The 27,812-nt window shown below is 51.7% G+C and overlaps 1 protein-coding gene across 1 annotated transcript in view; it reads left to right on the top strand.

Annotated features, from left to right (window-relative positions):
* TECTA (tectorin alpha) overlaps window positions 1-27,812 on the top strand; it is a 67,667-nt gene that overhangs the window by 9,575 nt on the left and 30,280 nt on the right. The window contains exons 4-10 of the mRNA XM_017679642.3: window positions 1,723-1,860; window positions 2,204-2,369; window positions 5,987-6,399; window positions 11,575-12,145; window positions 14,129-14,721; window positions 16,007-16,580; window positions 21,195-21,796. Coding sequence (XP_017535131.3) covers window positions 1,723-1,860; window positions 2,204-2,369; window positions 5,987-6,399; window positions 11,575-12,145; window positions 14,129-14,721; window positions 16,007-16,580; window positions 21,195-21,796 — 3,057 coding nt within the window. The remainder of the gene's footprint in view (window positions 1-1,722; window positions 1,861-2,203; window positions 2,370-5,986; window positions 6,400-11,574; window positions 12,146-14,128; window positions 14,722-16,006; window positions 16,581-21,194; window positions 21,797-27,812) is intronic.

Below are 27,812 nucleotides of genomic sequence, written 5' to 3'. Positions count from 1 at the left end.
TTAGTCTAAAGTCTCCTGAAATCTTCCCTCACGTGCCACCTCCAGGTACCATTGGAAGTCCTCTGAAAGGACTTTTCTAGAAGAAAACCTGGTTTTACAAAAACAGATCCGGCAGAGTCTTAACCCTGTTGGTGAAGAGAGACACGTATGTGCAGGGGTGCGTGAGAGATGCAGGAACCCGCAGGTGGGGCGGCCGGCTGCTGGAGTGCCGTCCGGGTGGCTGGTTGGCTTTGAGGAGACGGCTAGGAGCAGAAACGAGGTGCTCTCAGACCTGCTTGGACCATATTTCCAACTTCACTTTGGGACCAGGAATTCCCTTCCCGAAGGAGAATCCTGGTCTGAAGGAGGTTTAGCTTTAGACCTTGTGTGACCTTGACCTTCTGCCTGTCTCTGAACCTGTCCCTGTGGTGGGCCTAGAGTATCTGGAGCTGACTGCTCACTCATCTCCATGTCCCACTGCCCTCTGTTGTTGAGTGGGGCCGGAGAATGGAGGCCTATTCCAGGGTGACTCTATCGTGAACACTGTCAGCGGGGGCAAGCCCAGAGCCTGAGAGGACAGTTCTCATCTACAAAAAGGGCTTTTCTTCACTTACATCTCATCTGCTTCCCTGGGACTGCCTAGGATGAGAGACATGGGGCTTGCAAGATCCTCTACTCGAGTCCGATTACACAGGATAAGGATGTAGGCCTTCTCCTGCGTCCGACAGGATGGTAACAGGATGGTATCATGCAGCTGGGAACAGTGCTAGGACTGAATGGAAAAAGGTCAAAACACTCTCTCCTTTTCATGGTATTTTTATTTGAATTTCCTGAAAACACATGTCAAGGGGCAGGGATTAGCAAAGGGAAATAGTAAAGGACAGAGCTTGCTACAGCTTGTTTCTGGAAACCGTTCAGAAGGCTTGTTTGAATTTATTTAACATCTCTGTCCTAACAAGTTTAAAATGAAGACAGTGTGTAATGACAGTGCACCAAGAGACAGACTGGGAGCTCTGGCTTGATTCCCATTTTCTATTGCTGGGCTATTGTGAATTTTCCAGCAATTCATTTCCTTCAGCCCTCAGTTTTTTTAAGTTAAAAGGTGGGAATGGGCCAAAAAATTGCCTGTCGTAGCATTGGTCTGATGTACAGATGAGTGTTGAGAATTTTGCAGATACAAAGCGATGCATAAATGCTCAATTAGAGGAGCAATTTCCTCTTACCAAGTGCTTTTAAAAAATCACTTTTCAGCTCCATTGTAAAAGCGGGGGTGGGGAGGACAGCTCCCCAACATTAGTGTTTTCCAGAAATCGAGAGAGAACAGTCCACACCACTGACTAGCGTTCGCTAGCTCTTCTCCCTGCGCCCCACGCGCCACCCAGCCTGCCCAGGACCAGTGCTTGGCCCTCCCTCCTTGCCTGGACTGTTTCCTGTAGTTTGTTCTCATGCTGCCATCTACAGGTGCTCACGGTCATCACAAGCTGAGCCAGGTTTCTCAATTTGCTGTCTGCTGCAAGTCAGAGCTGGAAGAGGGGCTCTGAGTCAGCTCTAGGTCACGCCCAATTTCTCTTTTAGGTGCATAGTCCCATGTGCCTTTCTTTCCCCGCTGGAGGCAAGACCAAACTCAGAGAGGAGGCAGAGCGTGAGGGCAGCTCTGTGCTGCTTGGGGGTGGGGAGGGCCGCGGCCGGGACAGGAGCTCCTGGGGAGCGCGAGTCGTGAGGCCAAGCTTTCCCATCCTGCAGGTGAACACCTTCCAGGCTGTCCTGGTGTCTGATGGCTCCTATACATTCACGCTCTTCAATTACTATGAAATCAACTGGACCACTGGGACAGCGAGCGGTGGTGACCCCCTGACTGGTCTCGGGGGAGTGATGGCACAGGTGGGTGGTCCTCTGTTTCATCCTCCTTCCTGTTTCCGGAGTGCTCCACTCTCTGCTTATGTGGCTTAGCCTCCTGGAGGGAGTCCTGCCAACAGCTCTTAACTAGAGAAAGTACACCTGACTTTGCAGGTGGACTGAAAGGCCACTCTCCCCCCATCTTTGAGGTCTCTGTCTGGGTAGGGCATGAACTAGGCAGCCCTTTCCCACCTAGGATGGTGGCCCCAGGGACTCCAGGAAAAGGGGTCTCTTCATTGCAGGTGTGCTAGATTCTGAAAATAAGGGGAAGTTATCAAATGGTGGTGGTGTTTGTGCCCAAGGTTCTTGTCTTCCTTTTGTGCACTAGGCAGGGTTTAACGGCGGAAACCTCACCAATTTCTTCAGCCTCCCTGGGTCAAGAACTCCTGATATTGTGAATATCCAGGAGACCACGAATGTCAATGTGCCAGGCCGCTGGGCATTCAAAGTGGACGGGAAGGAAATTGACCCAGCCAATGGCTGCACCTCTAGAGGTAAAGGCCCTCCCCCTTCTCTCTGGCAGAGCTGGGTGTGCTTCGTTTAGACTGACAGGCATGCTTTAAGCCACGGGGGCGGACCCCTTCCTGATGCCTTTCTCCTTTGACATCTCTCGGCTGGGTAATGGGGATCAAGGTGATTTTAGCACGCACATTCATTGCACCAGGAGCTGAACCCCTGCATTTGCTGCACCGCGGGTTTTCGAAGTCTTTGCCTGGGGTGTGCGTGCAACTCCCTCTTCGGAACGACTCCAGAGTGGACAGGGATCTTGAGTGATGTCTCAGCCAGAGGGACAGAAGGGAGCCCTCCTGTTTAACATTATTTTTGCTGCTGTTGCCATTTTCCCCTTTCCCTTTTTCTCCTCATCTTCACTCCAGCGCTGCCATCCGCACTTTGTAGATCCACAGCAGTGGGCGGACGTGGAGCATTGCCAAGTCTCTACGAGAGTAAATCAGTACTTCCTAGTGAGATTAGAAAGACAGGGAAAAGAAAAAAAAGTGTCCTCATCTTTAGGGCAGCCTCTCCTAAAATCCTCCCAGCAGCAGCAAGACACGCAGGAACTGGGGGAGAATCTCAGCCGGCTTCAGGTCCGTGTGAACAAGCTGTAGTTGGACCTCGGTGGGTTTCCTCCAAAGTTTGGAGCATTCTCGGAGCTATCAAAACCTCTTTGGATGTACAAAACAGTCCAGGGCTCTCACAGGAACACCCTGGTTTACAGGTTCCTGCTCCTTATGTGTCTAAAAGTATTCAGAAAACAGAATGTCTGTTAATATTTCTGCTTCTAGGAATGGAGGCTATAGCAACTAGAACTAAGGAATCATCCATCCACCTACCCACCCACCCATCTATTCACACCCACCCACCCATCTGTTCACACCTACCCACTCACCCCTCCGCTCCTCCACCCATTTAGCCATTGCATCTTTCCAAAGAATATTTTGAGAGTCCCAGTGAGGTGCTAGCCACTCTGTTAGGTGCTGGAGGCACAGGCCTCCCATGTTGCTGCTGTGGTAGAGAAGACATCCACGGGAACCATGAGGGCACAGTGGAAGACACGTACAATAGATGGGCGTGCAGGGTGCTATGGAGCAGAGGAAGACCCCGGGATACTGTTTCCAGAAGTCTAGGAAAGGTTTGGGTTGGGATGAAGGGTTCAGACTGTCTCTTGCCACCAGATAGAAAGCATGGCCTGGGGACCTGCATGGCGTGGCAGTCCTGGGAGGCCTCAGGTTTGTGTGGTAGATGGAAGAGCCCACAGGCACCTGGTCAGAAATGCCCAGGCCCTCTGCCCCATTCCCTGCACCATGGTCAGGCTGAAACCTCTGCTTTTGCTCTCGTGGGAAGTCCTTTGTGAGGATGGCCTGTCTGGGCATCCTTGTGTCCGTGGGCTCTGTAAAGCCTGCATGTTCAGAATGACAAATAGATGTTTTGGGGCCAAGCCGGTATTACACTGGACAGGAAAGAATCGAGCTCCAAAGCTCACTAGGAATTTGGGCATGTGTCCCCCTCCCTTACAGAGTATAAATACAGCCCCCTTTTACTGTCTGTGCAAGATGCCAAACCAATGCCTCCGCTGTCTCCCTCCCTTTGTGGCCTGGACTAGAGACCTACCCAGTGCCTCTCCTCTGGGTGCAGGCATCACAGAGCTGACTGGCTGTGGCCATGCAGCCAGGATGCCCAGTGACAGCCTCTCACCCGAGCCCCGGCAACGAAGTGCTGGGATCATGGAAAACAGTGGCTGGCAGAGCTGTGGAGTTGGTCAGACGCCAGCCGGGTGCAAAGTCCCCACTTTGACTTCACTCTTCTCCTCCCGAGTTGGGGACTTGGGTTTCACATACAGGACACATTCACTATCCTTATACTGACCACTGTGCTTTTTTATATGCCACTAGACATCTAGCAATCTAATGAGACTGGGATTTGGCCTGGGTGATTGCAAGGGAAGTTTTGCATAGAGCTAGCATATTTTATCATCATTTTGCAAACAAAGTCATGTCAGGCAGTCTACCTTTTGGTCCAAACCTTCTCTAGTCAAAGGCATTTTTTGGAAGCCTGAGAAAGCAGGCTAGAAATTATACTGCGTGGAGGTCTTTATAATCTATGCAGCTTGGCCTACTGCCAAGAGAGCTGAGGTTTGAGGGGCCTGTTTTCAGGACTGATGTGTGTGACCTACTGGGAATGTGAATAAACCAATTATCCCATATTTGGGCCCTGTTCTCAACAGGTCTGAAACATAATGCCTCTTGAGATGGAATGTTCCTGTTGACAGATACAGAGAGGGCAGCTACTGAGGCAGCCACATCTGCTGGGTGTTGACCTTACAGCCTGTGTTCTTCGCTAGGTATTCTGTTTTGTAACAACTCAAGACATCTTTTTCAAATTACAGTTTCAAACTACAGTTAATCCTGGTGCAACATTATTTACATATTTTAATGTTGTGTCTTCACTACTTTCATTTCCAGACATTCTCAGTTTACAAAGGCTTCCACCTCTACCAACATGCGCCAACTCTGTCTATCATCACAGCTCCCTGGGAGGTGGGCATGAGAAAATAGCACTGTCCCCACTTCCCAGGGTGGGAAACTGAGTGAGATGGAAGTTGAGTCAGTAGCTTTGGAAGCTGATGGCAGAGATGCGCCCCTTGCCCAGTTCTCTTGACAATGACCCCCAGCCAAGAATTAGACTGGAGCCCCCAGCCCAGAGATGCTCCTATTTCAACTGAAAGTTGACATTAACAACTGGCAAATTTCAAAGTTTTGGGTGGGGGAAATCGTTTATTTAGGGAAATGGTTTCAAAGATGGATTGTCTACCACATAAATAATACATGTTTTTTTAAATTAGCACATCCCTTGAAACCACTCCTGTATTTCTACCTCATTCTCCTCCTGACCCAGATTCTGCAAAGAAGTTCTGTCCAGTGGATAGAGAGAGAGAAGTACAGGACTTGGGCAGGGCCTAGAGCAAGAGAGAAGGCAATTTATGTAGGGGTGACCAACGTCGGCAGGTTTTACGAACCCTTGAGGGCACCGAGCCAAGGTCAGCACTTCCCAGCATTCTCCCAGGGAGCCTGGGATTTAAACGTGTGCATCTGATTCCTGATTCATGCTGTCGGCCTGTTTCAGCACATGCTGGGCCTCCAGCAAATGTTTGCTGAATGAGTAGGTGGGTGAACGAATGAACAAATTAGCAAATGGACAAATGGTGCTGCTGAGTTCCTGGGGTATGTGGGGCCTTCTTGCAGAATACCTTCCCCTGATTCCTGTAAGGGAGGAGGTGGGTCCTTGTGTCCTAGCCAATCCCAAGGACTAAGACGATGTGTGTTTCCTTGAATGAGAGCATGCTCACCAGCTGCGGAGATGATAAAGCCAAGCGCTTGGCCTGGCCTCAGGCAGACTCAGCTTGGACTCCTGGCTTCCCCACTGAGCTTCTGAGTGATCTTGGATGAATTACCCAGCCTCAGTTTCCTTACTTGTCAAGTAAGGGTGACAGTACCTGCCTCATGGGATTCCTGTGCGGATGAAATGGAATAATGTGAGCAAAGCCTCTAGCCCAGGGCCTGGCTCAGAGGGTAAGTGCTCACTACATGTCAGCTCTGATGTCATCATTCCCCAGGGCAGTTCCTTCGGCGAGGGGAGGTGTTTTGGGATGACCTGAACTGCACCAGCAAGTGCCGCTGTCTGGATTTCAACAATGAGATCTACTGCCAGGAGGCCTCGTGCAGCCCCTACGAGGTGTGCGAAGCCACAGGCAAATTCTCCTACTGCAGCCCCGTGGAGACCAGCACGTGTGTGGTGTTCGGGGAGCCGCACTACCACACCTTCGATGGCTTTCTCTTCCACTTCCAAGGCTCCTGCGCCTACCTGTTGGCCCGGCAGTGTCTGCAGACCTCCAGCCTCCCCTTCTTCAGTGTGGAGGCCAAGAATGAACACAGGGGGGGCTCCGCCGTCTCCTGGGTGAAGGAACTCTCTGTGGAGGTGAATGGCTACAAGATCCTCATCCCCAAAGGAAGCTACGGAAAAGTCAAGGTGAGACCCGCTCCATCCTTCCTGGGGGAAATGGAGAAGCTGGAGCTTCTGCAGCCCCAGGGGAAACTTTCTCAGATCTACTGATTTTGCTGCTTTTTACTATTTGTATCAAAGAGATGCATGGCTCGGCCTGCCTCGCAAATATTCTATGAAATTCTTAACTAGGCCAAACTTTATTTGTACAGGAGCTAACCTAAGTTTTTCCTTGGACATGTCTATCTGCTGTGTGACTTAAAGCGCATACACATTCCTAGTTCCCTCATACACAGCGACACACACACACACACACACACACACACACACACACACACACACACACACACACACACACACAGCAGATGTCACACACATGTCCAAGCTTGGAAGTAGTCGGGAGAAGAGGTAAATTCAGTTTCTCATGGACCTGGATTGCATTCGTGGTAGCTACTTGGCCTCACCCTTGACTTGGCGCAAACACAAAATACACACCCTTAAATCAGTGCAGCCTTGATCAACAACCTTCTCCCCACCCCATCCTGGTCGCCCAAGAGCTGCTGTCTCATTCTTAGAGAAACCTCCAAACTGATTGGTATCTCCAGACGTCCCACCCATGCAGGCGCCTGGAGTGCATTTGGTGATGTCCTTAGTGAGGCTGGGCGGGAAGGCCCCATGAAAACTTTGCCCAGACACCACCATCCCCACTCCTGTCTAGAAAAAGAGAACAGGGGTCTCTGCGGGGCTGTGTCGCATAAGTAAATGATTCCTGTCACTGTCCACTTGGATTTCAAGCCAGGACTACAACAAAAGGAGGAGAGCAAAGAGCCACTGACAATTACTCAATCTGTGGAGGCCCCAGTTTTCGTAATGTTAATGAAGACCTTGTTTTTATTCAAGCAGTGATAACCCAGACCATAGGGGATGATCGCTGTGAGCTGGTGCAATCCTTAATCCCCACACATGGAGGTCATTACTGGGGCTACAAACCAACACAGATGCCGATGCAGGGGGTGGTAGTTTTAATGGGTGCAGCCTGTCCTACAAATGGCAGGACCCAGGAACTAATTCTGCTTTTTCTGGCTCTGCCCGTCCTAGGTCTGCGCAGCTTATCAGAGTCCTAATTAGAGAAATGAGCTATTACTGTGGCTGAAATGCCAATTTGCTTGTTATTTACAGGTTAGTCTCTCTAGGGACAGCTCGGGAGAGCAAATCAGAAGAAAGAGTCTGGGTCCAGAAGTTGGGAGTTTTTCCCTTTTAAATTTAGAGTGTGCTGCTAGCATGGTATTTACCCTTGTAGACAGAGGCTAACATTTCAAGCTAGAAAAATGTTCACTAGCTTTCCCACAGTGAGCACATTCGCTAGCATCCCTGTATTGTAGGGGCGATGTGTATGGTATCTGTAGTGGAAAAAGAAAGTTTCATGCTTTATTTCTACTTTCCATTTTAATTAAAATTCTTGTTTGCTCATAGTCAGACCTTTTTTTTTTTAGAAGGAAAGGGCACTGTCATTTCTTTCAGGCCCAGCAGCTCTGCTGATTTTGTGCAGCTCTTTTCCATCGTCCAAGCAGAGGGCATGGATTCCTCAATTTTCTGTAGCGACAGGGAGATGTGGCTGTGAATGTAAATGTTCCAGAAAGAAAAGGTTATGTGACTCCCACTGCAAGCTAACAATGGCTTCTTTTTCCTCTTGCCAAATGGCTTCCCAGTGTCTCAGAATACGCCTGCTCTGCTGGGGAGGGTGGCTCCCGGATGGCAGTGTCCCACCTAGGGTGAAGTAGGGACAGGCAGGGAGAGGGGCAGGAAGCAAGAAGGAGCCCAATATGCTAGCGAGGCAGCTGACGTCTCCTGACATGCGGGGCCGGACCCAGAATGGCCGCTTAGATCTGTCCTTGCGAAGTACAGGTCACCTTTCTCCATATGCTGGGGTGAGGAACTGGCCTCTCTACATGGATTTGTAGACCTTTGAACTGTTCTCAAATAACAAAGTAAACAGTTTGGGATTGTATATGCTAAAGGGGGCCAAAGACATTCAACTAGAGTCCCTGTGTGATAAACATTCTTCCTAGCTAATATTTAGCGGTTTTCATATTTCTCCCCTGGATACACCCAAGTCGTTCAGGGCTCCGGTAAAAAGAGCACCTAGGCCAAACAGCCTGTGGGGCTGAAATCTCAGAATCAGGAGCAGATTTGCTCAGTCCTTGGGCCACCACTGCCCCTGAGTGGCCTCTGAGCCTCATTTGCTCCATCTGTAGAGGGGGTCATAGCGTTGAGGGGCAGGGCTCTGAGGTTATGTGTAGCTTGGACCTGGCTACCTCTGCTCAGAGAGCAGTGGGGAGAGCACAGCTTTGGAGCCCAGCCAGCAAGAGTCATGTCCTGTCACCTGCCAGTCACGCAAGCCATGAACCTTGATCTCTTCATCTGCAGACGGGGAACATGAGAAGGACCTTCCAAGATTGCTGTGAGGATGAAATACAGTAGCCACATGTGCACATTTCATACAAAGCCTGGCACCCAGCAGGCACTCAGCACATGCACGTTCCCACATTGCCATTCCCATCGAAGTCTTTAATTTCTAATACATTGCTTTTACGATTGCACTGCTCTCTCCCAGCCTTGCCCCTACCCACGTCTGGGGAGAGATACTCTCACAGAGAGAAATGGCAAGCCTTCAGGGAAGAGAAGAAGGGAGGCAGCTAAGTGAGGTTCACTGACTGCTGGCCAGCCAAGAGTTGAGGTCTGGGATGGGAGGATGAAATAAGAAATCATTCTCTGAACTCTGTGGGCTACAAACACAACAACCCCATAGTCTGTGGTTTAAACTGAGACGTGCATGACATGTTTTGCCCGAGAGTTAAAGGGGGTGCAATGAGCACTCGTGCCAGGAAATAAGGTGTACACTGGGGACACTGGTGCCTGGGGTCACCTGGGGATGAGGTCAGTCTAGGTAGGACAAGATCCCATGCAGAGAAGCCAGAGGGACTGTTGCAATATCCAAAGATACTCCACCCCATGGCTTCTGCTTTGAGACACAAAGGCTGCTCTTTGTTAGCGGGAGCTTAATGGAGATGACAGGAGGGCACCCTGCAAGGGCATATTTGGCATTTACAATCATACCAACCCAAGGGCAGTTTCACTCTCTACCTCCCAGCCGAGGATGGCACGGAATGACCAGCCAAGGCTCTTGCTAGCGACCTCCCTTATAGTATGACTTTCCTCACCCTCGTTGGCTAACCTGCTACCTAGGAAACGAGGATAAATCAATCAACCCCTAGGGTTCTTTTCTTCCAGCTGGTAGCTCTCTGCAGGACTAGCCACTCCATCCCAGCCCACGAATGCGATCTCTGTAGGTGCCAGGCACGATAAGTGTGGAAAAGAAGAAACTTGACTCTGTTGGAAGCTCTCAAGCCACCTACTTCTATAAGCCAGACTCCTGGCACTCACTTTCGATTCTTCCCCTGGCCCTGACTCCCCGACACAGAAACCCACCAGGCCCTGCTGAGCTTACTGCGTGAGCCCAGCTGTCCGTCTCCATGTCTGGGTGGAGTTTAGGCCTTCATGCCCCGTAGCGCCCGCCCTTGGCAGCAATGCCCTGACTTCTTTGCTTCTAATCCTGACATGCTGGCCGAAGTGGACTTCCTGATGTGCGAGTCTGACTATGCAATTCCCTTGCGTAAAACCTGTCAGGCTCGCCCTATGAAACAGAAATCCGAATTGTTGGTTCTTTTGTGTTTTGTTTTTTGTGGGTGTTTTCTTTTGTTTTAAACATGGCTTGAGAGGCCCTCCAAGATCTATTTATTCTAAAACCAAAGTCAGATCATGCCCGTCTCTTGCTCTGGGCACCCTCCTGGCTCTCTCTCTGTCTTGCTCAGAGGCAGAGCCAAAGTCTCTACAATGGCGGCAAAGCCCTGCCTGCTCCAGTCGCTCTTATCTCCCTGTTGCCCTTGGCCCTGGCCCTGCCCTTGCCCTCTGCTCTGGCCACAGTAGCCCCCTGAGGGGCAGGAAGCACCCAGGCAGGCACGCTCCACCTCAGGGCCTGGCAGTGCCCTCTGCACGAGCCACTCTCACCCCAGATAATGGATAATGGCATGGCTTACATCCCTGACCATCCTATTAAAAATTAGAAACCTTCATCCCTTGTACTTTTGATCCACATTTCCAGCTTTATTTTTCTGCATAACACTTATCTGACATGCCTAATATATGTTTTACTTACTTATTTTGTTTGCTGTTGTTCTCCTCGACTGAAATAGAACTTCCTGGAGGCAGGGACTTCTGTCTGTTTCACTCATGGCTGTTCCCCAACTCTAAGAACAGCGCTCGACACGCAGAAAGGGTTAAATAGACGTTTGAATGAAAGACCTCGCCTGGGTGTCCAGCCTCATCTCCGGCCACCGCTTCCCTCTGCAGACACCCTCTGCAGACTGTCCCCATCCTCACACAGTTGTTTCTAACCTCGTTGCCTTTATTCTCCTCTCTGGTAATTCCCTGTTCCCCCTCTTCCTTTGGCAGCTTTTGAACCCAGGCCCGGTACGATCCCCCAGGCTAGATGAAGCATTCATTTGCTGGTGTCTCCTTGCATCATCCCTTTATGCAGATTCAAACAGTATAAGTACCTGTCTGTGTTTTTCCCCAGTAGACTGAGAGCTCCAGGAAGGGCCAAGACAGGTATTTTATATTCTCTACTTCCCAGCACCTAACAGAGTGCTTGGTGCCCGTAGGCATTTGCATTTGTTGTTGCTGACTGAGCACGTGCCATCGTCCTGGACTCAGGAAGTGACAGGACAGAACCCTGGGAATAATGGCAGGGCACCCTCAGAACTGAACTGTGGGGGACAGTTTATGTGCACATTTCGGCTGGGAGGAGGGGTCAGGGAGCGCTAAGGGCAGGGAGGGGGTCTGGAAAACACGAGACTTGAGATGAGACCTAGGAATGGATTTAGAGGAGTAAAGAGGGAAAACAGGGAGGCTAGTGTTCCAAGAAAAGGCTTGGAGCCCTAGGGCTGGCGCCCCCCTGCGCCCCCAGGGGTCTGGGTGGTGCAGCAGCGCTCTGCGATCACGGGCTCTGCCTTCACGGGACCGCAAGCAGCTTGGGGCCAGTCTCTGGAGCACTGGGTTGCTTTGCCTCCCTTTCCTGACCTCGGCTGGATGCACTGCCCTGGCCCCTGCTCATCTGCCTTTTACTGTTACTGTTGTTGGCAGGTCAATGACCTAGTGACTTCTTTGCCCGTCACCTTAGACTTGGGGGCAGTGAAAATCTACCAGAGTGGCATGTCTACTGCTGTGGAAACGGACTTTGGGCTCTTAGTGACATTTGACGGCCAGCACTACGCCTCCATTTCCATCCCAGGCTCCTATATAAACTCCACGTGTGGGCTCTGTGGCAACTACAACAAGAACCCACTGGATGACTTCCTCCGGCCGGACGGCAGGCCAGCCATGTCTGTCCTGGATCTGGGAGAGAGCTGGCGGGTCTACCACGCTGACTGGAGGTGCGGCCCGGGCTGTGTGGACAACTGCACGCAGTGTGACGCCGCCACTGAGGCCCTCTACTTCGGCTCCGACTACTGCGGCTTCCTCAACAAGACGGACGGCCCCCTGTGGGAGTGCGGCACTGTGGTGGACCCCACAGCCTTCGTGCATAGCTGCGTGTATGACCTGTGCAGTGTGAGGGACAATGGCACGCTCCTCTGTCAAGCCATCCAGGCCTACGCCCTCGTGTGCCAAGCCCTTGGCATTCCCATTGGAGACTGGCGAGTCCAGACTGGCTGTGGTAAGCTGGCATCCCATCCACACGCAAGGCTATGCTTGGGCCGGGGGGCAGGAGAGGGTTTCCGGGCTCCTCAAAAATCTCCTAGCTGAGACAGTTGCCCGAGAGTGAGCGTGAGGCAGAAATAGCAAGAATCCCAAATGACCTGTGGGGCTCTTTACTTTCCCACCCAGTATCACAGCCAGAAAACAAGAAACCACTGATGAACATTAATGGTCTGGAAACATGGGAATGCGTGGCAGGAAATGCTGGGCCAGGGGAAGGCCCGTGGCAGGGATGGCAGTCCAGAGTGAAGGAGGAGGTGGGGACTTCAGAGGTGGATGCCCATCTTTGTGGCTGCTGAGTAGATGCAGACTCCAGCCTGAGTACTGAAACCAGCACTGGGGCAAATAATCTGCCTCAGCAGTGGAGCCCAGAGCGTTTGCTTGTTCCCGGGCTCTTTCTTCTCCACTTTCTGCCTCTTTAGGTTTGAGTCTCTTGCTCTGGAGCATCTCAGCTAAAGCAGGGGCTGCGATGGCGAGGACAGCACACCACGAAAAAGGCCCTTTTTCTGAACCGCTAAGTGGTTAGGAAAAGCCCCAACAGTGCAGGGAAATCCGGCCTCTTCTGAATTACACTTTAGGATCAAGCATTGCGGACCATTTGCTTGTCTTGCTACTTTTTCCTTCTAGCTCACGTTACTCTCTCTTTCTTTTCCTAGTTATGCATATTTTTATAACAAGCAAACAAAAAAAACAACTTCTTGGAGTTGCATTTCTTTCCTGGTCCTTGGTTTTCTCCCTGTAAAAAAACAGAAAATTATAATCCACACGTTTGAAAGTATGTGAAGGGGAGGGGAGATTTCTTTAAATTCCAAGGCCAGGGGGAGACTTTTTCTATCAGTGTAAGTCGGATTCACAAAGTCATCATGTACCAGATTCAATTCTTTGAGAAACGATCAAACTACCGAGAAACAGTGCTTTTATTTTTGTCTTGGGTTTTGTTTTGTTTCTTGCTATGAGAGTGACCGACCTCTGTTACACAGGGAGCGCCCAGATCTTGGTTCAAGTTGAGATTGAATGTGGCTTCTTTTTAGTCTTTGTGTAATAGAAGAACATCCATATTGCATAAGCAAATTTCGCCTATAATGGCTTCCTTTTTTCCTAATACTACTGCTTTCCTGTCTCCCACATTCCTCTCTCTCTCTCTCTCTCTCCTTTTCTCATGTTAGTGGGATGAATTCATTTCAGTTCAGTCTACCAGACCTTGGAGCCCTCACTCAAACATAGACTCAGATATTCTTAAATAAGAAACAGAGCTTTCCAAGGCAGGAAGGGCCTTTGGAAGGCACCCGCTTCCAATCCACTTTCTGGGGGGAACTGGCACACAAAATCTTTCCTGATAACCCAAGTTCTTTCTTGTTTTTAATATTCCAGAGAATTCATTTTCTCAGCCTTTTTTGGTCACTCTTAGGCATTTTAAGTTCCTCCCTGTTAGAAATTTGGTGTTTTCAGTTGACTGCCAACACTGATGTTTTTCATTTCTCGTGCAAGTTGAATTTATTCCCTCCTACGAATGGGCCATATACTCTTTAGGATCAGATCAGCTTGCACGTCCATCAGCTGAAGATCTCAAAACATCTTGGTGGGTGTAGATCACCAAATAATATATCTATTTATTGAATCATCGGACTAGTCCAGTCTAGCTAGGATAAGAACCTGAAGTTTAATTTCAGTCAAGAGGATCAAATGAGAGTCAGCGTTCCCAGTTCAGTCCCACTGCTCAGGAGTTACTAGGGAGCAGGTGGGCCTGCCCGTCGGGACGACTCCGGGCTCTTCCCCAGAGCTGGGGCCCCCAGGCCCTCCCTCTGGGAGTTCAGTGGGCCAGAAGCTGTGCTCTTGCGCCAGAACCCCCCCACCCTGGCCCCACCCCCGGGAACGATGGGCCCAGCAGTGGGCACCGGCTCATTTACCTTGTTGTCCCACTCTCTTCTCTCGCCCACGTCAGTGGCCACAGTGCAGTGCCCAAGCTTCAGCCACTATTCTGTGTGCACCAGCAGCTGCCCCAACACGTGCTCGGACCTGACGGCCTCCCGGAACTGTGCGGCGCCCTGCACAGAGGGCTGTGAGTGTGATGACGGCTTCGTGCTCAGCACCAGCCAATGCGTCCCGCTGCACAAGTGTGGCTGTGACTTCGATGGCCACTACTACACCATGGGGGAGTTCTTCTGGGCCACGGCCAACTGCACGGTGCAGTGCCTGTGTGAGGAGGGTGGCGATGTCTACTGCTTCAACAAGACCTGCCGCAGCGGGGAGGCGTGCGCCGTGGAGGACGGCTACCAGGGCTGCTTCCCCAAGCGCCAGACTGTGTGCCTGCTCAGCCAGAACCAGGTGCTGCACACCTTCGACGGTGCGGCCTACACCTTCCCCTCCGACTTCTCCTACACGCTTCTCAAGACCTGCCCTGAGAGGCCTGAGTATCTGGAAATTGACATCAGCAAGAAGAAGCCCGAGGCAGGGCCCACGTGGCTGCGAGGTCTTCGGATCCTGGTGGCCAACCAGGAGGTCAAGATAGGAGGAGTCGGGGCTTCAGAAGTCAAGGTAAAACTCCTGCTGCCCTTGAGGGTTGTCTGCAGTCACACCAAGGGCAGGAGCCTATCTTCAGCTCTGCCCTTCTGCCTCTGACCCTGGTGGGAATCTAGCAAGGCAGTGACTCCAAAATGGGAGCATTTTCTATTGGCAGCAGGTAAGAGTCTATCAGGTGGAGAAATGGAGAGAGGCTGCCAGGTCCCAAATCAGAGAGATGGGGCAGGATGAGCTCTCCATGATGGCAAACACTAACAGGAACGCTTACTGTGTGCCATGCACCATTCTAAGCACTATCACACATAATCCTTATTTACTATTCTTATTTCACATATGAGAAAGCCAAGGCCCAGAGAGGTTAAGTAACTTCCCCAGGGACACACAGCCACAAAGTGGGATCCAAGCCCAGGCAGGCTGGCTGCCGAGTCTGTGCTCTTTACTCTGTATTGTGCCGACTCTCCCACCCATAGATGGGAACGATGTGGGGTGATGCACATTACCTGCCCCTCTGACCTGGTCTACAATCCCCAGTAGATATCCAGACTCATAGATCATTAGTTCTAGAAGGAATCTAGTTCTAGAAGGAAAACAATTCCTTGTTTTCACATGAAAATCCCAAAGCAGTAAGTGAGGGATGTGGGCCTCATGGCTAAGTGGTGGCAGCGGTGGGATGACACAGGTGGGGGAATCTCCCTTCTCCTGGTCCAACACATATTTCATAATATCACATGAAGTCTAATTTAACAAAAGGAACACAACTGTACAAGGAGATAATAAAACACACAAACACAAGCTGAAAGGGCTGTGTGTTTTCATTCTCATTAACACACTGGCAGAGATGCATGTATTAAAAGAATACTATGAGGTAGCTAGCTGGGTGGACACTAGATAATTAGATATATACTGTATGACCCAAGGAGCTGGGACCCAGACAAAATAAGATTTGGGGGAAAGGAGGAGCCAGAGAAGTGGGAAAGAAGTGGGTGGACGGCAAACAGGAGCTGTCAGGCAACGGAAGGAAGCCACATTACTAAGACAGCTTTCACTCACCCAGCAGTTTTGTTTGGGGCTAGCTTAGGATCTTGCACATACATAAACAAACAGCAAACGTGTTGAATGAGAGTCCAGGAAGAAATAAACAAAAATACCCATGAAAAACCAGTTGGCATCTGTGTGGTTTCCACAGACAATCACTTTGTGACATTTCTCAAGGGCTAGTCGTGGAGCAGAACCATGTCTTCACGGCCTCAAAATGGTGTGTCCTCTGTGTCTGTCTGATGATAGTGATTTGATTTTTCAGCTGAATGGTCAGGAAGTGGAATTACCTTTTTTCCATCCTTTGGGGAAGCTGGAAATTTATCGAAACAAAAACAGCACGACAGTGGAGTCCAAGGGCATCGTGTCGGTCCAGTACTCCGACGTAGGTCTGCTGTATATCCGGCTCTCCACTGCTTACTTCAATTGCACGGGAGGTTTATGCGGCTTCTTCAATGCAAACGCCAGTGATGAGTTCTGTCTCCCCACCGGCAAGTGCACGGACAACCTGGCAGTGTTCCTGGAGAGCTGGACAACCTTTGAGGAGATCTGCAACGGTGAGTGTGGGGACCTGCTGAAGGCCTGCAACAATGACTCGGAGCTGCTCAAATTCTACCGGAGCCGCGCCCGCTGCGGCATCATCAACGATCCCTCCAACAGCTCCTTCCTGGAGTGCCACGGGGTGGTCAATGTCACCGCCTACTACCGCACCTGTCTCTTCCGCCTGTGCCAGAGCGGAGGCAACCAGTCGGAGCTCTGCGACTCTGTGGCCCGGTACGCAAGCACCTGCAAGAACGCGGACGTGCAGGTGGGCCCCTGGCGGACCTATGACTTCTGCCGTAAGTCGGGGCCACTTTCTAGGGGAGGCTTATGAGATGGCGGTGGGGGATGAGATGCTGGTCTTACTCAGGACCCCTCTTCCTGCTGGAATTGAGCTCAAAGACAATCTAATTCCTGTGCAGTACACTCCCTGGGCGGATGTGTCCTCTGCAAGGCCCATCACCCCAAACCCAACTGTTTCTCACCTGTATTTTTGTTTCTAAAATTACACAGTATCTCTTTATTGTAGGACAATTAGCCATCCGATGGACTTACAACAAAGGACTAGAAATCTTTGCAATTTCTAGAAGGTGCCTTCTCTCTTGGCAACGTAGGGCCCCATTCATCTCAATGGAAGGGATCAGTCAGGGTGCCTTTTATACAGAGGACATTAGCACCCTTTCCCTGGGGCAGACCTGACCCTGGCTATGAAGAGAGCCCCGTGTTGCTGGATTTTTATTTTGTCCTCAGAATATCTGACTCGGTGCCACACGGCGGTGGCAGTACTAGTAGTCATTGGAACATCGCTGGGAAGAGCTGACATGTAACACCGTTGGTTGTGGGGAGGGTTCTGGGAGGGGTGATGTGGAAGGACAGAAGGGGAGGCAGGACCCACCCGGAGCAAGGGCTGCCCTCCCGGACGTCAGCACCCACCCCTTCCCACCAAAATGACCGGCCCCAAACCAAACCAGTGCCACCATTAAGATTCCAACCTTTACATCTGTTTTTTCCTCTATTATAGTTCTTTCTATGTATGTTTATTTTTAAAAACTTTTAATTTCGAAGTGATTTCCAAGTTACAGAAAAGTTGCAAGAACGTCCGTACATCCTTTACCCAGATGAACCTGTTCTGAGCGTTTTGCCCATTTGCCATCATTCTCTCTCATGCCCGCATCATACGCCCCTGCCCGCCAACACTTCAGCGTGTGTTTCCTTAGAATAAGGATGCTCCTTTACAGGACCCAGTGTGGTCGCTGACCTCGGGACATTCAACATGGATATAATAATTTAACCTCCATGTTTCAGTTCTGTCGGGTGGCTCAGTCACCTCCTTTCCGACTCCCCCCCTCAGAACAGATCAGGTCTGGGGTTACATGGCGCATTTAGCTGTTGCGTCTCTTTAGTCTCCTTTGATCTGGAACAGCTTCCTAGCTTTGTCTTTTATGATGCTGTCATTTCTTCAGAATCCAGCTTCCCCCTTTTCGGGGCCAGATGTCGCCTCCTGCCCAGGCTGTGCTGTCCCTCTGCCCGCAGCCTCCGGCGTCCGGGAGGCGTGTCTTACTGACGTCACACCACACGTGGGGCGTACGTGGGGCGTATACGTGAGGCGTGCGCTGCGCGGCCTCTGCTCCGCAGCAACAGGGACGGTGATGGGCCCACTGATGGCCTGGCAGGGTGGTGTCAGGTCCCTCAGCTCTGGCGCCTCTGTGTTTTTTCTCTCCCAACTAGCTAACGAGCAATTTCTAGTGAGCTACTTGAGCGCCACGCAAGTATCCTGCTCGCCATCGATTCCCCCTCCTTGGTTTAGCGCGCATGGGTGACTTTTGCTTGTATCAGTATGACAGTTTCCAGCCCCAGCACTCACTCAGTAGATGTCATTGCACCGTAACGAGAAGCCCTCCCTTCTCTTCTGTTTGTCATCTATCCGTTATCTATATCTATTTATACCAATCATTTATATCCTCTATATGTATCTTCTCAATATGGACAAATGGATACCAATTTTTTCAGTGATTTAGAATGCATATTCCATTGCCCAATTATTTTGGTGTGAAAATTGTTCTGGATTTGGTCTGTGGGAGCCCCTTCAAGGTGTCTCTTGTGTCCATGCCTTTGTCATCATTGGCTGCATAACAACATGCTCCATACTCATCTGTTGACCTCCCCCACCCAGACTAGAATCCACCACTACTTCAAGAAGCCCTGATTCGTTTTGGTTTTGGTGGGGAATGCTGTAGAGCCCAAGAGCTGGGTGAGGCCTACCCTCTGCTGCTGCAGTATCTTGCTTTGCCTCTCTGCTCTTTCACAGGAACACCTTAGAGCTAAGAACTAAGACACACACACACACACACACACACACACACACACACACACTGCATACACATATTTCATACTTGACTTAAATCTCTGGTTTCTGAGCTTTGGAAATCCGAGGAGCCCATGCAGGCTTTGGTGACTGTCATCTCAGAGAAAGGCATTTATATACCTGGTGAGCCTTAACTGCACTGGGAAGAGATTAATAGCAGATGCTGTGAATCCTAAAGCTGGGATTCTGGGAGCATGCTCTTTTCATAAACTTGCATACGGGAGAGAGGGGCTTCAAGGTTTCTATTGACCACCACACCTAGTGGGACCTTATAACACTTACCCCAAGCCTCCTGTTTAATTCGCCTCCCGTATCTGCTTTGTCCTCCCTCCAGCCTGTCTAACGTGGTCTCTGTCCCCGCTCCGGCACTGCGCTTTGCAGCTCTAGTTCGTTCATGGTTTGGGATTACTGAGCTTGACCCGTACCAAGTCTGTTCTGCCGCCTGGCCATGTCCACGCTATCCTTTCAGACTATGGACTCCTACCCAGAGGGAAGCGTTTCTAGATTGTTTTTGTGCTGCGCAGAGCACGGTTTGGGGGCCCTGTTCGTGCAAAGCAGAGCAGCATGATGATGATCCCTCTTTTTGGGGTGCGATGGCTGCTAAGAATAGCTTTTCACCGTCCCTCACCTGGGTCTGCAGAGCTGGAGGAAGTCTTGTAAGTGCCCTTTTGAGAGAGACGCGTGCACAGAAGCAGTCAAGCAGAACATGGCTACCTTGGGCAGAGGGCCAGGGCTCAAATTTGAGACAGCCCCCAGGATGTCTCGGCCAGGCCTCGTGTGCGTGGGTCTGGCAAGAGGACCATAGAGGGCACACTCAATTAATCCGTCTCTGGGTGCTAAGGGGTTAATCTGCATGAGGTCTTGCCGTGTGGGGACTGGACTGGGCAACAGCTGCAGATGAGGAACGCAATCTTTGGACCTAGAAAGAGAGACAACCACTGCTTCTGTATTCAGCTATTTTCAACCAGCCCTCTTGTTGACAGAGCCGGGCTGCCAATTAAATAATCTCACAGAGGAATTTCAGGGGCCAGGGGAGGTCTTATTACTTCACATCTGTATGTTCCAGACTTGCAGACAAATTCAGACAACACAATAAGTCATAAAGTGGGAGGCATTTAAATAAGTCATGTTATTTGCTATCACCATAAACCTGCAGTCTGTGTTATAACATTCATAATTTAGAGACAAATGTGAACATCCCTTTATACAGACATATTTAATCAGTGCTGAGCTAGCCTTCAACTCCAAAGCCGGATGGTACTGTAGACAAGGGGAGTGGAAATGGTCCTTAGCCCAGAGGAAAAATGATTGGCGTGCAGTACATAGAGCAGAACTGTGGAGCGGATGCTTGTAGGCAGAGCTACTTATTGCTATGCGATGCGTTTCTGTGTAGTGTGTCCTTTGTGCCCTTGGATTATAGAACATGATTAAGGAGTGATGGTATGCGTAAGAGCCAAAGAAAGCTTTAAAGACAAGATCCTATTCTGCTGGGAGATGGTAGGAACCTTCACAGATCTTTAGCTTACACGGACTTGTAAGTAGATTTTTTTCTGTGCTCCTGCATTCATCTCTGCCCATGTCCAATTTTGACAAACTAAAATAATCAAGAGAAGTGGGAGGGATACCTGGAACTGCATGGGGAACAACACATGCTGTTATCATTTAGGTGCTGTGCTTGTGACTCAGGGACTTGATCTATCAAAGGAGGCTTCCAGGCAGAAGTGCCTTTTGAAATGAACCTCGAGGATGGGTAGGATTTGGCTTTGTGAGGGCATCCAGGTTGGGGAGAAAGTGTGAGCAAAAGAGGTGGGGTAACTGTGTGCAGAGGTCATGAAGAGGTGGGAGAGGCCAGGGGGCACCAGGAGCAGAGAAATGGGAGACAAAGAGAGCAGTTCGCAGAGTAGAAATACCTGCTTTGTGTCCATCTGCACTAGAAGGAAGTGTAAGAAGGGAAAGACATACTATTCCCTGAGCCTCAACTACAGACTCAGCACATGAGATTGTTAACCCTTGGAACAGCCATGCTGGGTGAGTAAAGTCTTTATTTAATGCAAGAAGAAACGGAAGCTCAGTGACGGGATCCACAGGTCTCTATGGCCTCAAACACTCGCTCCTTGCAGGGCCCTCTCTCCGGGGTCTGAGGCTGGAGAGTGTGGAGAACTGGTCTGAATCTCTCTCCGTCACTTACCAGCTGGATTAAGTCACTGAACTTCAGTTTCCTCACCTGTACCATAGGGAGGACAAGACTTTCCTTACCCTTCCAGGTTGTTGAGGAAAGTCACACAGAAGTGCCTGGAACAGTGCCTGTCACAGTCCCGGAATCCTCTCCCTGGAAAGCTAAGTGCCTGAGAGGAGCACACGGGTGAGGGGTTCCCTGAGCCCTTGATCACCCTGAATGAGGATGGCAGGGGTGCTGATCGCATGGCATCTTCCGGGCACACTGGGCTGTGCAAATAAGTGTACACAGGCAGCCCGCATATGCACGTGCACACACACATCTCTGACCTCTGTCCCACCTAAAGCCTGTCTTCTCCTTGACCACCCTCAGCTCTGGACTGCCCGGAGAACAGCCATTTCGAGGAGTGCATGATGTGTACAGTGACCTGTGAGACCCTGGCCCTGGGCCCCGTCTGCGTGGACAGCTGCTCTGAGGGTTGCCAGTGTGACGAGGGCTATGCCCTGCAAGGCAGCCAGTGTGTCACCCGGAGCGAGTGTGGCTGCAACTTTGAGGGGCATCAGCTTGCTGCCAACGAGACCTTCTGGGTGGACCTGGACTGCCAGATCTTCTGCTACTGCAACGGCACAGACAACAGCATCCACTGTGAGACTGTCCCCTGCAGTGACGATGAATACTGCACGGAGGAGGGCGGCCTGTACTACTGCCAGGCCCGCACCGATGCTTCCTGCATTGTGTCGGGCTATGGCCATTACCTGACCTTTGATGGCTACCCCTTTGACTTCCAGACCAGCTGCCCTCTCATCCTGTGCACCACAGGGAACAGGCCAAGCTCAGACACCTTCCCCAAGTTCATCGTCACAGCCACGAACGAGGACCGGGACCCGTCGCTGGCTTTGTGGGTCAAGCAGGTAGACGTGACTGTGTTCGGCTACAGCCTCGTAATTCACAGGGCCTACAAGCACACTGTGCTGGTGAGTAGTCACAGGCTAGACCCCAGGAAGAGAGTCGCGGGGATGTGAGGGTAGGTGTCCTGGGTCAGCAAGCCAGGCTACAGCTGAACCAGGTTGGTCCCGACCAAGGAAGAGCACAGGATGTTAGAGCAGATGGAGCCCTGGAGATTTTCTGTCCCTATCTCTTACAGATAAGGAAACTGAGCCTCCCAGAGAAGAATCATCTGCCTGAGTCACAGGCGCACATTAGGAGCAGAGCCAGCCCTAGAGATTGTACCTTTCACACTGCAGCAGAGGATATTAGCAAGCACGCAGGCTAGCTTTGATTCCCTGCTTGGCTACCCCTATGCGGCCTTGGGCAGGCACTCCAGCTATAAGAGACACATGCCCTGCGTGGATTAGGTGTCTGTAAGTGGTACTGTTTTCTAATGCACCTCCTTCCCTCTCCTGAGGTCAGAATCACCTCTGCCTGCTTTGGCTCCTTCTACCGCTTCTGGTCTTGCTGTGGCTCCTGTAGGACCTGGGGGGGTTCAAGAGGCTCGCATGCATTTGGAGCACTCAAGGGCTCTCCTCACCTGGGCCTCGGTTCCCTCTTTCTACCCTCCCCACCCTTCCCACACCCTTGGCCATGCAGGTAGGAGCAGGTGGGGGTTGAGGGGCTCTGGGCTCCTGGCCCAGCCGGAGGACAGCAGCCCCAGCCGCTCCTTCTCCAAGGCTTTGCTCTGAGCATCACTGGGAACACTAAGAAGCCAGCCAATGGCCTCTGCTTGACCATTTTTGGGTGGAAGAGCTGACTCAGGGTGTTTGTCCTTGGACATCATCTTCACTGGGTGGCACTGACCTTTCCATCTTGTGTTTATTCTCCTTAAAACTCTGAGCTGTTATTACAGAATGCCCCGGGCACCTCTACTGATTTCTTCCCTTCCTTATGATTCCTTTAGCCTTCTTGTCTGACAAAGAGAGGTTTCCAAGCTTCTTAAGCTGTCTTCCCTTCCACATTTATTGGAAAATGTGCCTTCTTAGCATCTAAGATAGAGGCCTCACTATTCTTCTCCCCTGCCTTGGGCGTTGTACCCAAACCCCGGATGGCTTTCCTCTGTGCTGCCCATCGCCGTTTGGTTCCCTTACCCATTATTGCATTAATCCCAATGTATTTCTGGCGCTGTTCACACCTAGCTCACTCAGTACTAATCGTGGGCTTCCTGAGCACAGGAACCATGCCTGACTCATCCTTATGGCAGCTGAATACACACATTGCGACACTCAGCGCACTTGCCCAGTGAATGAATGAGGTGGCATAATAACCTTTCTTCCAGGGTCCCCTGTGGTCACCCCCTCAGCAACCTGGGACATGGACCTGCCACTGAGACAAGTGAGGGGCGTATCAGGTGCTTTGCTTTCAGCCACATCAGGTTTCCCGCAGGGGTCTGCACGGCTGAAGCTGCCTGTTAACCATGACCTCCTTCTCTGCATTTCCATCCGATGTGTTCGACAAACTTACCGGTCATTTTCGTCCATGTGGTTGGCGTCATATTTGTCCTTTCCTCCTTTCCTCCTCATCAGATGTGTTTCTCCCCTTGATGCCCACATGGTCGTGGGGGTCCCTGTCTCCTTGGCATTCAACACCCTTCTCCCTTTCTACCTTCCAGGATTGTTCCTCTTTTTAAGTATAATCTGCTCGTAGGTCCTGTCCCAGCCTGTGAATTGTGAAAGAAATTGCTTCCTTGTGTTGTCACACGCTCTAGCATTTAGGTACGTAGTCTACACATGCGTCTTCTGACCCAGTGATTTTCACAGATAGACCACTGGATCCTCGTGAACACTTGGTCGCTCGAATGCTCCTCCTCCTTGCCGTCGTGGTGGCTGGGACCCCCCCTGCACCGGCTGTCTCAGCCTTGGAGCTGAGCTCTGATGGGCCGGCTCCCCGCCCAGCCACACGTCCTGCTCTCGCCTCATGAGATGCGCTCGTGGCTGACGTCGAGACCCCTGGGAACCACTCAGCTGGCTTCTCTGTCCGTGAAAGGATAGGGAGGGAAGGTTGTGTTCATTTCTTGGGGCTGCCATCACACAACATCACGGACTAGGTGGCTTAGAACAGCCAAAACTTACTCTCGTAGTTCTGGAGGCCTCTTGGACTCCGGGTGTCAGCAGGACCCTGGTCCCCCTGAGGTTCCAGGGCACAAGCTGACCCCCGCCCCCTGCTGGCCTCTGGCTGTAGGTGCCCCTTGGCTTGTGGCGCGATACCGCCAGTCTCTGCCTCCGTCCTCCCGTGGCCTTCTCTCTGTGTCTTCACTTCCCTGGGCCAGTCTCTCTCCCTTTGAAGAACACTTGTCATTGAATTTAAGGTCCACCCTAACCCGGTATGATCTCATCTTAACTTGATCTCACCTGCACAGACCCTATTTTCGAATAAGGTCACATTCGCAGGTCCTGCAGGTAAAGACTTCAGCATGTCTTTTGGGGGACACAATTCAACCCACAACAGGGAACTGGAGAGAAATGAGCATCAAGGAAGAATTGATTAAAGGGGCACAGGACCCCCTTGCCAGGGCCCCCCTCTCCGTCACGCAGATGCGCTAAGTGCTCACGCTGGCAACAGAGTATGTGGCTCTCAGACCTCTGACGACAAGACCAAGCTCAGGATGCTTGAAGTTTCTCTTCTTTGGGGACCTGAGGGACAGATTTAGCATTTACTTTGAATTATTAATATGCATTACAGGGTCTGCTTGTTCAGTGATTTGCATTTGTTTCTCGCCTGGTGTTATTATTAGTCGCCATCTCTCCCTGAGAGAAGAGTGGTGGCCGTCACGGCGACAGCAGGCAGTGATGTGCTGGGCCAACAGCACCTGGCCCTGGGTCTCTGCTGGCGCTCTCAGAAACCGAGGCAATGTGGAAGCGATGCCTAGGCACACGGGGGCCCTCTGTGGCTCTGAAATTTCCCTGCATTAAGCAATACTGGACACGGGAAAACCCATTAAGCCAAGGGAAACTGGAAATAAATGTGGCATCTGTGTACCAGCCAGGGTTATGGGGGCGAGCGGCAGAAGGGGAGCCACTCCCGGCACAGCAACAGCCCACGTCTCCGGGGACCCACAGTCAGACCTCAAGAGACAGGGCCTGTCTCCTGCCACCTCCCCCAGGCTTCAGCACAGCCAGGTCCTTCACCGCCGGGCCGGGGGTGGGGGTGGGGGGGTGGGGTGTGAGGGGAGGCTTCCGGGAGCCTCACAGCTCATGTCTTTGTCACTTACTGCTGATTCTGCGGCCACCAGGGAAGAGTGAGTTTCTGAACATGACTCTGGCCCAGTTTAGTTGGATGGGAGAATGTTGATGCCAGTTCTGTGCCAAATCCTGAGGGTAGGAAAATGAAACAAATGTGGCTTCTGTCCTGAGAAGAGCTCAGAGTGTGATGGGAGAGTCAGACGTGTTAGCAGGGGGTGTCCGCGGAAGGCGAAGCCCACAGAAATGTGACACGCAGAGGGCTGTGAATGCTCAGGATGCCCGAGCCAGCCGGGGCGCCTGCAGAGGGGCCTTTCTGGAAGAGCTCACCCGGGGCTCAGCCCTGAAGGAGCAGGTCAGCCAGGCCGAGAACGAGGTAAGGGCATTCTAGGAAATGGGAAACAGTCACTCCCAGAGGGGCAGCGAAGCGTGGGTTTTGAGCAGACTTTAGAACGAACGAAGAGGCTATAGAGGCCAATCAGTTGTTTAAAGGAAAGCTCTCTACTAAAAATACAGCATGTGATCTTATTTCTAAACTTAAATGTTTGAAATCCATTCCCCCACCCTCACCCCCATGCCCCGTCCTCCTCCTCTGCCCTGGCCTCCCCACCAGAGCTCTGCTTCCACACCAACCCCTCCCTGTCTCTGCTTCCTCTCCCTCTGCCCCCTCTTGCCTTCCATTTCTCACCCATGGAGGGCGGTGATGTGGGGGTGCAGGCGGCTTTCCCAGGGCCCTAGAGCCTGAGAGAGGCTGTGCCTGCCTGCCTTTGCCTCCCAGGGTGCTCCTGGGCAGTGGCAGAGTCAGCAAGCCCTTCAGCTTGAAGCCAGGTACATCGCCTGGCCCCCAGTCCTGCCTGCTGTTTGACACCCAGTAGCCTAGACTCCAGAACGCAGGGACACTCGGGGGGCGAGCAAGCGGGCACACTCAGCCTGGGTGTGCACAGCTCCTGGTTAATCAGTGTGCGTCGTCCAGGCCGGTGGGAGTCCCCCGTGGCCTCTGCTTCCTCTGGGACCCCCCACGTCTGCGTTGTGTGTTGGCACAGAACACATGCCGCTCCATCTCCGGGCTTCCCGGTTGAGGAAGTCGTGCTCACCATGCACGCTGTCCCTCCGCCTTTCCCACACCCGTACCCGGCCACTGAAATGACCTGTCACACTGTCCTCTTCACCCCGCCTCCTCCAGGCACAGAAGGGACCTCATTCTGTCCCCTGGCTACTCTTGTCCTGCACCGCTGTTCTCTGCCTTCTCAGGGGTCTTGTCCGTCTGTCGTCTCCTCTCTCTCCTATGTCTCAGGTCCTTTTCTTCATCCCATAAACATGTTCATTCTAAAAAAACACCTTGACCCTGGTTCGCCACTAGCTGCTATCCAGTCTCTCTCCTCCCCTGTCTTTCCAAGCTCCTGGAGGGAGCCATCCCTGCTTCCTGATCTCCTGCTTGCTGCGTAACTGCTGTGATTTGACTGCTAGTTTCATCACTTCTACTGAAGTTCTTACTAACGCCACCAATGACTTCTTTTGCAAAATGATTGGGTCTTTTCAGGCTCAACCTCACCAGTTGAACATGGCATACGAGGCCCTCCATGATCCAGGCCCTCTCTACCTTCACCCCCCACCACCCCCAAGGTCACATTTAATGCCCAGCAGCACCACATTGCTGTAAATCTTTGTACTTGACAGGCATTTCCTCTCCTCTTCGCCTCTGTTCCAGCCCGCTCCTTGGGAATCCCGTTTCCTTCACTCTCGTTCATCCTTGACCGGCCAACCAGAGCCTTCCTTTAGGATGGTGCTTTCGTCAGATGTTGTTACTCTCTGTCCACGTGCCTGCTCTGCCACATGCCTGTGAGCACCTAGGAAAGGGGCCCTGTGCTTTTTTCCTGCATTTCATGCAGTGCCTGGCACACGGTAGCACCGAACCAATGGCCTGTGATGAGTGAATGAATTCTGCCTAGACAAATACCCACGGAAGAGGAGACAGTTGGGTAGAAGCTTGATGGGCGAGCAGCGCCCCTTGGAGGGAGAAGGGGGCAAGGGCATCATTGTTGCCCTACGTCAGGTTCCCTAGAAGCAGAGTCCAAGATGCAGATTCTCAGGGAGGGAGGGAAGCTCTGCAAGGATGTGGTTTAAGCTGGAGACCAGCCTCAGCCTGGGCCACTGGGAGCCCCAGCACATGGCCTGGTCATGCTGGTCCCCATGTTGGTCAGTCATTGGCCAAGGCTGCCCTTGGGGTGGGGGTGCGGTAGAGGTGTGGGGGGATCATGAGCTCTGGAGCCAAGTGGTTCCCATTCAGCCAAGGCCAGCTGTGAGTTATCATTAGCCCACAGAGGCTGAGGCTGGGGGCCGCTCACAAAGACCCCCCACACTTGCACAAAGGAAAGGGCGTGGTGGAATGGCATGGCTTGGTCATTCTGGGGAACTGCACAGTGCTGGGTATGCTGGAGGGGAGGACAGAGGTGGGTGGGGTCTGAGAGGTCAGAGCCAACCCCACAGGGCTCTGTGTGATGTGCTGAGCATATCAGACGTTTTACTCCAGCGATGGACAGGGGTTTAAGCATTGGACTAACTGCTTTCAATTGCATTAAAAAATTTGGGCATGGCAGTAGTGTGTGAATGGAGGAGAGGGGCACCACAGGAGCCAGGGGACTGGTAGGAGCGTATTCAGTGGTCAAGGTGGGAGGTAATGAGCGTTGGAACCAAAGCAGTAGCTGCGGGCTTGGGGATGAGATGTCAGCCAGGAGAGAGTTTAAGGAGGTCGGTTGGGAAGGTGTTTCTGGCCACCAGAGAAACCTCCTACCTTCTCAAAGACCTGCTCCCCTCGGAGCCC

This window comes from Manis javanica, chromosome 6 (genome assembly GCF_040802235.1).
Source record: "Manis javanica isolate MJ-LG chromosome 6, MJ_LKY, whole genome shotgun sequence".
In the NCBI taxonomy this organism is placed as follows: Eukaryota; Metazoa; Chordata; class Mammalia; order Pholidota; family Manidae; genus Manis; species Manis javanica.
Note: the sequence above shows the minus strand (reverse complement) of the source record. Positions and strands in the feature narration are given on the sequence as shown.